Source organism: Strongylocentrotus purpuratus, unplaced genomic scaffold (assembly GCF_000002235.5).
Source record: "Strongylocentrotus purpuratus isolate Spur 01 unplaced genomic scaffold, Spur_5.0 spur5_scaffold_19, whole genome shotgun sequence".
Taxonomy (NCBI): Eukaryota; Metazoa; Echinodermata; class Echinoidea; order Camarodonta; family Strongylocentrotidae; genus Strongylocentrotus; species Strongylocentrotus purpuratus.
Genome location: NW_022145604.1, coordinates 26,656,272 through 26,669,119, shown reverse-complemented (window position 1 = coordinate 26,669,119; position 12,848 = coordinate 26,656,272). Strand labels below are relative to the sequence as shown.

The following is a 12,848-nucleotide window of genomic DNA, read 5'->3' as shown; positions in this document are numbered from 1 at the left end:
TTTTTTTCCCGTAACATGAGAGTTATTTTAATAGTTTTATACTATTAATTAAATGTAATGTTAACTGTAATTGTATAATTGTTTTAAATGGGGGCACGCTACAAGAGTCCTATCTCGCACCCCGGGGCAAAGTGTCTGATACGGCCGGTTGTAGCAACTACTCCGAAGATCAAGATTACATTAATCTTGATCTAAGCAGACACGAACGAACGAAGAATGTATAGTATTGTTGCGTTGAAAAAGAGGGACGAAAGCATCCTGTAAATTATCTTTCGATAGTTCATACATAAATATTACAATATTATATAAGTGCAAGTCAGATATTTTTACGAATATTACAATTATAGAAAAGCATATTTGTATTAGCAAGAAAACCAACATTATTTATTATTCTAACAGCCCGTTTTTGTACAACATTAACTTTGTCCATAAGGCTTATAGAGCTATTCCCCCATGCGAGTATACAATAATTAAGATCAAAATAGAATAGAGTAGAAGCATGACATGAGGAGGTACAAAAGTTTCAACTTATTCATTACACTGGAGTTCCGTGACAACAGCTTACATAAACAATTGATGTGAACTTTCCATGTTAGTTTACTGTCTATATATAATATACTATATAGACAATATAGACACCTAAGAATTTGGTGGACTCAACCTGGTTGATAGTTACGTTATTGATGTTGATATGACCTGGTAAGGATGATACAGAATTACTGAATAGCATAAAATGTGTTTTATTTATATTAAGCGACAATTGATTTGCCTGGATCCATTTAAAACGCATTTAATTCGGTGTTTACAGTGTTTAGAAGTGTTTCTGGGTTTTTGTGAGAGCAAAATAAATTGGAGTCATCCGCGAAAAGAGTAAATGATAAGATTTCAGAAGAGTTTTGGGGATCATTGATGTATAAAATAAAAAGGAACGGACCTAATAAAAGAACCTTGAGGGACTCCACAGATAATTGGTTGAAGAGTCGATTCCGAACCATCTATATATACATACAAACTGTTTTCTACCACTGAGGTAGCTCCTGAACCATGTAGCAGAAACCAGTAGTTACCAGTTGGAAACCCTTACTGGTATCAACTGGAACTTTGACCTGGGCTGAGAGGGGGGAGGGGGGTAAAGATAGGAAGCTTCTTGATCAGCAGGAAACAGCATAGGAAGCATTTTTATTCAGTATAATATGGAGTAATGGTGTCTGGCACGGTTTCTAACAGACGCAATGTAAAACACATGGCAACAGGCCGGTATGGAGACGTTATGAGGACGGTGGAACGGTAAGAGGACGTTCGTTAAGAGAGTGGTTGAATGTTAAGAAACCGGTAAGGGACGGGTATGTAGCGGGAATGAGGCGATTGGTCAACGTTGAGCGATCGGTGAGAGCCCGGCGAGAACCCGGTACGAGGCCGTTATGAACACGGTGACAACCCGTTGGACAAAATATGACACTTCGTCACCGCCCCAAGAACGGGTGTCATAACGGCCTCGTATTGCCGTCCTTAAACCGGGTTCTCGCCGTGAGGGTACAAGCGGTGGCACACGGCGAAAGTTTTTGGCATGCCCAAAACTTTTGCCGGGTCTCCCCCGGCCCCCCACCGTTCTCCGATCTCTCAACGCCTCACAGTGAGCCCTAATCGTGTTTCACCGTCCGCACAAAATTGTTCATATAAATATGAGTTTTCTGGGGAAGGAAATTAAATAAGATTATACAACCACATCTTCCTGCACTTCACAACACATTATTAGCACAAGTATTAATACAACAAACAACAACAAAAATACCTGTGAAAAAAAACACGGACGTAGGTTTCAATCAAATACACCTCTTCACCAGCAAGTCTTCTGCTGATAGAATACACATAATTAACAAACATGAATATGTATGAGGTTCGTAACAGCTATATTACTGTGCTACATAAGCCTAGCTCATTTATAGGTTTCTCAAGCGTGTGACTCTTTCAGATGCAGGAAACGCTTAATCTTACAAGAAATTTCCGATTTATACTAACGTTCAAACAAAATTTAAAAAAATTCTAAATATCTTGAAATCGCGTCATTGTGGTCGTATCTTAGACCATATTTTCTTTCTTAGCACGTTGCTGTAGTTCTTGTTTGTCCACAGAAAGGCAAATGGAATCAAGGCTGGGTACACGGACAGGAATAATCCAAAAAGGTCGAGCACTTTCTCCGATCCCTCAGACACAGGTATCACCCCGGCTATCAGTGACGGTGTCCAGGAAACCACCAGGATCATGTACATCACCATCATCGTTCTCAACGTCCGCAGTTCGGTTTTTCCTCGACGTCGAACCTTCTTCTCCTCGTCGTCGTCATTTTTATCTGCTGCCATGGTAGTTTCGAGTGGCATTGACGTAGTCGGACCTCCATCGAGAGGCAAACCCCTTGCCTCGGGTGGGGAACTAACTGATGGTACGCCTGTGGGCACTGTTGCTGCGCTTGGCGCCGCCTTGTTTTCGACTCTTTCTCGACTGGCTCGGATAGTACGCACAGTGCCCCATTGAAAACACGGTATGACGACCAGAGGACAATAGTTGAGGATGCATGGTAAAAGGAAAGTGATTTCGATCTCTGGGTTGACTGGAAACCGGATCAAACACTTGTCAATAGACTTGAATAAAATCACAACAACTAACGCGAGAAGCCAGATCACTGTAAGGACAATCGACACAGCCTTGCGACCGGTACAGCATCGTCTATACGTGGTGTTTGGTCGTGAGATGAGCAAGTACTGATTCGCAGCTACGGCTGTTAGAGTATAGATGGACGAAACGGCACAGACCCCAAGGAAGAAGTCAGATGACTTCCGCACCATCCACAACGCCCGGTGGCTCTTGAGGCACGGTACAAAGTTGGTCGCAGCAATGATGGGGTCGAGGAGAACGGAGATTAGGAAGTTGACGACGGTGTTGGCACATATCAGAAAATTGATGGATTTTTTGCAGAGCGCCCGGTTGTGAATGAAGACACAGAGAAGCAGACCGTTGCCGACAGTTCCAAGAACGATTACAATAATGAAGTATACTATAGAGAAGGCATGGACAACGGTAAATTCCTGAAGGCGAGTCGTTTCATTAGCGGTTGGACTTGCACAGGTGGCCATTGTAGGATGCGATCCCTTCACCTGGTGACGTACATCAATGCACCTGAACACAAGAAAAAGACAGCAGATGAAAATTCGCGTATTATAATCAGGGGTGGATCTAGGATTTTTTAAACGGAGGGGGGGGGGGGCAAAACTCCACATAAAGTGGTATCACAATTTTAAGCTCCAATTGTATTGATCTTATTAAGCTCCAAATTGAAGTTAAACAAACGCACCACTCCCTCAGGAATGTAGAACAGGGCCCCATTTCACAAAAATTCAGTCATCAGTGACAAATGACAAATGACAGTTTTTGTTATAAGCTAGTGAAATCCTTGCTTCTGATTAGTTATCAGCAGATTTGTTGCTGCTTTTTGTCATTTTTCATTGGGAAAAGGGTTTACGAAACGGGTCCCTGATTGTTTCCCTTCCCAAACCCCACACTAACATTTAGAAGGAAAGAAACACAATATTCTCTGACAGTCAGTTACTATAGGCCTAAACAAACAAAGATGTTGTATTGCCCTTTACACTCTAAAAAATCACAGGTGCTGGGTACAAATTTGCACCACACGTGCCAAGTTTAGCCCTTGGCGTGCATGCAGCGTTTGGGAAGCGATAACGAGCAGAAAAATGAGTGCTGGAAACACGTGCTATTCGAGAAATTGCACCCGAAGTGTGACCCTGCCTGTTTTAGCACTTGAAGAAAGTTAACACCGGTAGTGCTGGCGCTCCATGCGCAGGCGCACCAGCGTTCCAAGTGCTAAGGCAGTGCTTCACACAAAAGAAATTCAAAGTAATTTAAAATTCAAATGAGATAGGTCGCCACTCGGCTATATAAAAGAGCGGGGATCTGAGAAGGTATTCATCTTTTTGGAGAATGTAAGGTGGAAGGAGATTGTGTACTATAATATACAAAGAAAGTGTATTGAATGTGTGTGTTCCAGGTGCCAAGGCAGTGCTTCACACAAAAGAAATTCAAAGTAATTTGAAAATTCACATGAGATAGGTCGCCACTCGGCTATATAAAAGAGCGGGGATCTGAGAAGGTATTCTTTTCATTGCCTAATTATTCTGCTTGTGCATGATGATACCATTTCCAACATTCTACATGGCAGCAAGACTATCACTTCATGTATATTGACATAGAAATGTGCAATCTCAATGTAACAGTAAAAACTTCGGACACAGACTGCAGGAACCCTGCAGTGTTGTTGTATCAGCTTATCATGTTTGATCAGTTATTTTATCCATTATGATGACTTTCCAGTGATGAGCAGCTGAGTTGAGCTTTAATGTTTTATCAGTATGCATGAAACAGTTTTGTGTTTTTACCCTTGGATACAAATACATGTATTACTTCTTGAAAGGATGTTGTGATTTTACAATGGTTTTTGTCAATAAAGAAGTGAGTCTTTTAAACTCATATATGTGACTACCCATTCGTTACCATGAGTGTGACATGTGGCGTCTTGAGGAGTATGTTTTAGGTGCTTAAAGTAGGCTGAAAATAATGTTAGGGCTGTTTAACAGAAGGGTGAGTTTTCAGCACCACAGGTGTTATTTTGTGCATGATGTTTGTTCTTTAGCACTATATTGGGTGCAAAAGTGTTAGCACTAGTAGTGCTGTTTTGGGGGCTCTAAAAGGGGTTATTTAGTGCACTAGAAGTGTAGTTTGTGCGAGCTGCATGCGTCTAATAGCACCTGAAGTGTAAAAAGGCTTACACTTAAAGTGTTTAAAGTAGCACTTGGACTGGTGTTGAATTATAGCACGTGTACAAGTGCTACTTTAGCACAATTTGGGCAGTCCCTATGCGTGCCTTTACAGGTGCTGCCTCCAAATCTTGAGGTGCTAAAATTAGCACTTGATTTTTTAGAGTGTAGGTGCCAAAACATGGGTCGGAAATCTTTTTTAGTTTTTTCTTTATATTTTTTTCTTTTCTTCCTTTTTGGGCTGATATTTCTTAGTTTTGAATCCTTTAATACATTTTTTTTAATTCATCAAACATTTTTCTTTCTAAAATCGTTTAAAAAAAACTTGTCTAAAAAGCTGACCGTAGATATCAAGATTTTTGGGTCGGTCGCAATGGGCAATATAACATCTTTTCCTTATGTCTTATTTAATAACCTCCTTCAAACTGTAAAAACGCAAACAAAGCTACCGGAGTTTTAAAAAATGCATCCGATTATCCTCTCAATGAGTATTTAAAAACATACAGAGATACGACCATGGCATGTATTGCTCGTAAGTCCTTTTTGTTTCCCTTTTTCCTCTTCTTCTATTTTATCTCTCTTTCCTTTTTTTATTTAAAATTGTATATAACGTGTATTTTTTGTATTTTGTTTAATAATTTGTAATTGTTATTTTTTGGTTGTTGTAATTTTGTTTTCTCTTGGTTACAGAATTGCTGAAAACAGCCTAGCGGTTAAAGGCAGTATTTTTTAAACATCGCACTGAAATAAACAAAACAAACAAAACAACAAAAAATTATCTGTGCTAATTTTGTCCCCCTGACATGCAAGGTTAAATTCCAACGGCATTTGAAAGATGATACTAATTTAGAACTTCCCTAAAAAAGGTGGGGCTTGAAAATGTCTTCAAGAGGGAAAATAACGACTATTAGTTGTCAAATCGACTTAGGAGCTATAGAGCCAATAAGTAATAGTCTTGAATTTCAGACCATTGTACCGAATGGTCATACGTTTTATGCTGCGCGAAGATTCAATCAGTTTAATTTAAGCCATCACAAGAAGTGGGTTATTGATGTAGACAAATGCTAATGTACCCTTTACAGCTCATTTTATGTATGTTATTACCAAAGAAGAAAAATCCAGTCAGACATAGTGTCTGACAGTGAAGTCTAGCAAGTAAACGGGTTTCCTTGCATAATTTGAATATTAGGACACTGCTAACGTTTAAATTTTTCAGATAGGACATACATGATATATTCATAATTCCTGCAAAGTTCTACAGAATTTGAAGTTGGCTGCAAAAGGGACATAGTACCTTTAAATGCTTCTTGGCTAAAAACTTTGAAGGCATCTCATAAGGGTTTTCAAGGCACGGGCCGCTCCTTGTTGTCTCCCTCCTTGTGAAACTAAGGAGGCATTGCAGGCAAATGCAACTGACTTAACTCTTCGACTACTGAATTCTGTCATTCCCATTGGCTTAGTACAGAACCAACCCGGTTCCCGTATAGACAAAGGGTTAATATCTAACGTAGATCATGGCGTTTAAAACTGTGCCCCGGGAGGCAACATGTTGCACGTTATATTTCATGGAATCATGAAATTTAAATTGATGTTGAATAGTTTAAGGCATACAGTACACCAAAGAGAAAACTCATCACCAAATAGACAGATAACTGAACGAGCTTGTGGGTTAGGACTATTGGACTAGCCAATATGTTTGTAACTGCAAAACGGTTTCATTTATTAAATGAATTATTCAACCTGTTTGCGGAATGATGCAAAATCCATCAAAAGTGTTTGTGACACATTTATTAATAATGAAATACAAAGGCTTGGGATTATTTTTATTACAGTAATGGTAGTCCAAGGTCTGTCATTCCCGCCTTTTCTACAAAACTAATCTGATCAAAACTAATCATAGCTATAGAAGATAGTTTTCTAAGCAATTCCACGTTATCACCGGTCACGATTTCTATATCATTTGGAATGAGTGTGCAATATCTAGTTCAACAAGTTAATAGTACTACTATAATTTACCTGATGGTAGCAAAATTCTTGAATATATTTGACTCTCTCTCTCTCTCTCTCTCTGTCTCCTAGCGACTATGAAGAGTAAAAAACCATGTGTCTATTATGAATTTTAAAAAAATGCATTAACTCCAGGCGTTAGGGCTATGATCAAGAAAGATAAATTACGGAAAATTCATTTGTGTTTTAAGAATTGTACCTAGACTTAAGGGCCCGAATTCACAATGGAGGTTTGTCGTTAAACCTCCTTTGTGAATTCGGGCCAAAATGTGCGAAAGTTGATTCTGTGTCTCTGAAAATAAAATCGTTTCGCTCAAAATTGTCCTAATTATATTGTATCTATACAAAATACAGAATTTTTTCACCCGCAAAATATCAATCACTAACATCAACTAGATTTTGGTGTCAATTTCTATACATACCCTGTATTTAGAGCTAGTCCCAACGCTCCACTTGCATAAATCTTCTTAAATACAGAAAATAGGACAAAATATAATTAACTTACCACAGTAAATAATTCTGAAGTAGGCCTATCGTAGACTGATGCTCTTATGCTATGTTTGGTGTCATGTATGTCATCCCATCAAACAGATCATGCATAATTCAGCACGCAGGACGGCAACTCGAGTTGATTCTCTAACACACGTAAGAGGGTTATAGCTTTGTGGGGTAGTCTCGATCTTGTCACGAACCTACCTTTATCAAGGGAGTGTCGTGGCCGAGTGGTTTAAAGCGCTTGACTTGAGATGCGAAGGTCAAGGGTTCGAATCCCGACACGGCAATAATATCCTTTGGCAAGATATTTACCTGCACTTGCTACTCTTCATCCAGGTTTTAAATGGGTGCCCCGTAGGAAACGACCGTCATTGTTGGTCGAACAGTTTTTGAGCGTCAAGTAACGCCTGGCTAGAATGCTCCCCAGGGAGTGAAGAAGCTACTATAGTAACATCGGAGTGACCGCTGAGGTACTGAAATCCAGAACGGTTTTTGGCCAAATCTACGGGCGTTCTCAATGACGCCCCAAGTGAATCAACATCCAATCAGCGAGCTTGTACCAAAGATGGTATGGGGATTTAATCGGTTTATTACATGCGATGATCACATCAGGGGATGGAAAAGAAGGATGACGAATTTCAACGCGAACAGCTCTTCGGTGATTTTGTTTTCGATCATTGTTTCGTAACTATGACAACATGAATATGGATATAACACGAACTGTTTTAAACTGGATGATGAATTGTCGAGACAAGTTGTCAGCTCCTCCGTACTATACGTACGCGTTCACCGAAAAGTGAAACCACTCATTGTAACGAGGGCGGTCTGTGTGCGACGGTCGTATTAGGGACTTTTAGATTTGCACGTCGACATAGTGGACTGCGACGTGAGACGTCATTTTAAGGCACTGCGCATGCGTCACGTCTCCGTCGTCGACTAGAACGCGTCCCCCTTGATTTTCCCGTCGTCCTAAATCTGCATGACGCCGTGCACTGTCTTGTTTTCACATAATTGTGTGACGTCATCTCAAGCCTCAAGATGAATGACAAAAAAGTCAGAGATTTAATTTTGTCTTTGGGCCACAACAGTTTTCACGAAACTGAAGTAAGTTTTGTGGTACCGTTCTCTATATTCTCATTAAAACTCTTTTAGTCTTAAACTGTGAAAGCTTGATCGGTGTGTTATAGCATCCGTAGAAAGGTTTGTAGCTAGTGGCAGTGGCAGTGCGCATGATTTTTGCCTTCGCACCGCCCAGCCGGCTGGAGGTGACTTGTTTTGCATTAGGGGGCGCGCAGAATCTCCTTTGAAATTTGGCGCGCAATTCATGACTTCATCACGCTTACTTCCTGTCGACGTATATCGTCGAGTGAAATCTAAAGGATCTCTATCTGTACGTCAACAGTGGCAGTTGACTGCTTGACACGCATGATCGGTGGACGTTCACGCTGTTCTCGTCCACTCAATCTAAAAGTCCCTATTAACCCTGCGTGCTCCCGCGTCGTAGAAGGTCTGTCCGTCGCTGAGCGAAAACTCGCGAGCTTGTGAACAGGCATTTAAAGAAAAATAATTCTGTGTGTCTAGACTATAAACAACATTCGATGTTTTTTTTTAATCTCTCACTCGACGTCATGTGATTCTTTAGAGCGGAACCAAGGGACCCATTATCATTATCAATTGTATTAAAATTAATGAGATTTTTCTTTCTCAACGCACCGCGTAACGAACTTCTACAATCGCTTGTTATTGAATATTTTATTTATTTATCGAATTTTGGTTGCTAGGCTATGGCTGGGGCAATCATTCTGATGCGCAATGAGTGTGACGTCCATGAGCGCTTTTAAAAAAGCCACCAATATCATAGTCTTTACTTTTGTTGCAAAATATCATTTGACATCAATTTTTAATAGGCCATACTGGTTTTTGAAACTGAACGAAACTACAAATTTACAAAAAAAACCGTTGGATCGCTTCCTCTTTCGAAGCGCGATGAGACGATCTCGTACTACATTGACTTATTATGTTTTTCATTATTAATAGTTGGCGCATCGATCAATCTTTAGTATTAGAAACCGGAGGGAACAGGCCGCAGATCCGGGCAAAATGTATGTATAGTTAAGGGGGAGTTTTGGCCAAAAATGATGAAAATTCGACCAATATATATATAACAATTTTCTGATTTTGTCATATTCTGAAACTACATACTTTTTTTTTCCATATCCTAAAAAAAAAGTCATCATGAAAAAATTATAGAGAAAGCCGTAAAATTAGCGGTTTTGTTAAATGGAGCAAACTTTTCATTTTTTTATAGTTCACGCCCTAGAGATATATTAACGCTTATCTGCCGTAGTTTATAGGAGGGATTAGACTGCCCTGCAAGGTCACTGGACAGGTGGTTATCTCACCAACTCAGCTCTCAGTTAACATAAGAAAAAGAGGATCATGGGGGAACCAAAGGTCACCGATTAGTCATTGTTTGTTATATAGAGGGCGCAAGTAGCTACAAGTAGTGCAGTTGGCCTTTAAAAGAACGTCTGTGGTAAAACCAGCTTTCTAGTGTGAATGATATTCAGTAGAGCCTAAGATTTGAAAATATTGGCTAATTTCCATAATTTAATGCTAATTAGCGTTTTATGATGACAATTTTTACAATCATAATCGTCCTTGATATATAACCTTTCCATTCATATATGGTTTTATATGGTTATTTTTGCAACTTCCTTTGGAAATTTGTCAAATATGAGTAGGCCTATACTACCAGTTCCCTGTAAACCCCCCCCCCCCCCCCTCCTTAAGCGTTTGGATAAACATTTATAATTTTTATACAAGGTGACTGTCCCCGTGTCTACTTCATCTGTTGTTGAGTAGTTGTATCCATAGGGGGTGCAAATAAGAAGTGTAAACTATTCGATTATTCCAGAGATCGACAAGTTTACATAACAGTGTTTTTTTGGCGTCTTAAAAAATAAACTTGGTACGGACTATTGATACATGCCATCATGAAGAAGGTCAGACTAAACGCTAGTTCCGCTTCATTATATTCAAATCATTGCATAACCAAGGCTGGATGATCCCTGATTGTAAAAGAAAGTTGACATTATGAACATGACGGACAAAGAAAGAGGACAAAATATACAATTCCTCAGGTAGACAAAGGAACATCCCTTCACTGCTATTATGTAAAAATGTGTAGAACAGGTGTCACATGCTTTTCTACACATGTTTACATAATAGCAGTAAAGGGATGTTCCTTTGTCTACCTGAGGAACTGTATATTTTGTCCCCTTTCTTTGTCCGTTATATTCATAGTGTGAGCAGATGTCATTGGGCAAATCAAAGTGAGGCAAATTTTTTCCAACAATTTGGCTATTTTCTCCCAACCATTTCCTATATGAAGTTATCCAATGAAAGGTTAAAAATAGGTTGGGTAGGTGTAACTTGGCAAATCGATGTTAGGCAAATGTTGTCCGATTTTAAATTAGGTTATTTTCTACCAACCATGTAGTTACCGATGAAATAATTGGGTAATGTTAATGGGTAAACTGAAGTTGAGCTATTTTTGTCCAACAAGTGGGTTATTTTCTCCTTACCATTTACTAAAGTACTTAGCCAATTGAATGTTCAAACATAAGGTGGGCAGATGTTACTGGGCAAACGTAAGTCGGGCAAATTTTGTCCAACAATTGGGTTATTTTCACCCAACCATTTACCCCATATATTTACCCATTACAATGTAAAATAGATTATTGAGTAAACATCTCTCCAAGCTGATCACTTTGCCGGCAAACCCAGATCAATTATCCTCGAACGCCATTATCCAGTTATTACACAGATTATAACGCACTGTAGGCAAATTTTACTGGTCGATTGAGCCTATTAGCCTATACTTGATTTGTTTTCATTGTTTTGCTGGTATGAAGGAACAATTGTTCTTTGATGAAACATGCGTGTGGTTCAGCAAAGAGCGACGGTTTTATCTTTATTATGCCATTAGGCCTGATCAGGCGCATACGCAGGGGGGGGGGGGGGGGGGGGTGGGGGGGGGGGGGTTAAACCCCCCCCCCCCCCTTCATTTTGTTTATGTGTGTATTTTGGAGCAAATTTACCCCCCCCCTTTTTTTTTCTTTTTTTTGTAGTTTTAAAAAAAAATTATGCCAATGGCTGACCTAAAAAAGGTGACCTTACGCCCCCCCCCCCCAAGAAACAAAATGTCCAACTTTCAAATTTCGAGACCCCCCCCCCCCCCCCAAAAAAAAAAAAAAAAAAAAAAAAAAAAAAAAAATGTGTCCTCTTACCTCTTACCTCTTACTTTTTTTCTAACTTTTCCCAATTTATATTCAACGCGACTCACTGTCAATGTCAATAAGGTCGAGTCTCCCCTTAAACCCTCGTTCACCTCCTTATTCCACACATAGGTGAAGTCGTAGACGTATTAAGGCTCCATTCAAATTTGTCTCTGAATTTTGGTCATAATAATTCGTCGCTGTTTTCACGAAGTGACGGTAGTGAAAAAAAATTGCATTCACTTTGCGTTACGATTTTCCTCACTACCGTCACTTCGTGAAAACAAGGACGAATTATAGGCCCTATCAATTTAGAGATCCAAATGCTGTGCAACTATCATACCCTGATGGCCAGGGTAAAAACGAAAGAATGAAAACAAATTACATAAACAAACAAACGAAGAAAACCTTGTTTTCCTTATGCCACACAAGAATATTGTGATAGAAATAAACCAATACTGAGTCATGCACCATGCATGTTAGGAGAAAGCAGACTTATAATCAAAATGCGGCCGCTAGCGGGCGCGCAACTTATAGCTCTACCTTACTATATACATAGCTCTACTCCTACTATATACATTTCATAAACGTCTTTGGTGTAAAATATGATCTCAATCTGCGCGTATGTACATACGCGTGTGGTCAAGAATATAAGTATTCATAATTGACACGACGTCATTCTTTTAAATATTTCATATAGGCCTTGTGCTATAAAAAAAAGGCCCACTCCTCTTTCACCCTCTCACTCTCTCTCTCTCTCTCCCTCTCTCTCTCTCTCTTTCTCTCTCTATCCCTAGCTCTTTCCCTCACCCAATCGCTCTCCCATTCAGCTCCCCCCCCCCTCTCTCTCTCTCTCTCTCTCTCTCTCCATTTCCTTCCAAAAATATGACAATACTGTAAAAGTAGAAATATTCACGGTACATTAATTTTCGCGGATTTCGCGCTAAATCGGCAAGCGCGAATTTTAGAACTCGTGAAAATATAAGCATGACTTCTTCTGCGTGTTATGAACGGGTTGAATTGAGTGCAACACGAATTTAAGAACCCGCAAATATGTTTTGGGTTCGCTCAGCGCGAAAAAATTAATCGCGCCAAAATAACAGCGTTTGCGGTATAAGTTTAACAGATTTAAATCCTATTATACAGCCGGTATTATGAAATAATGCAACTTTGCTTAATTTCGTTTTTGAAGAGCGCCATCATTTTTCAGACGGCTTGATTTTGTTTCAAATATATATAT

The 12,848-nt window shown here is 39.6% G+C and overlaps 1 protein-coding gene across 1 annotated transcript; it reads right to left on the bottom strand.

Moving 5' to 3' along the window:
- Positions 1 to 2,063: 2,063 nt before the first annotated feature.
- LOC105440367 (melanopsin-like) lies at positions 2,064 to 3,131 on the bottom strand. Its single transcript, XM_011670411.2, has one exon. The coding sequence runs from the start codon at positions 3,129 to 3,131 to the stop codon at positions 2,064 to 2,066; it is 1,068 nt and encodes a 355-aa protein (XP_011668713.2).
- Positions 3,132 to 12,848: the final 9,717 nt, after the last annotated feature.

Bases quoted from the DNA above. Each gene is read 5' to 3' on its own strand.
- LOC105440367 (XM_011670411.2), bottom strand. From the start codon at position 3,131: ATGGCCACCTGTGCAAGTCCAACCGCTAATGAAACGACTCGCCTTCAG.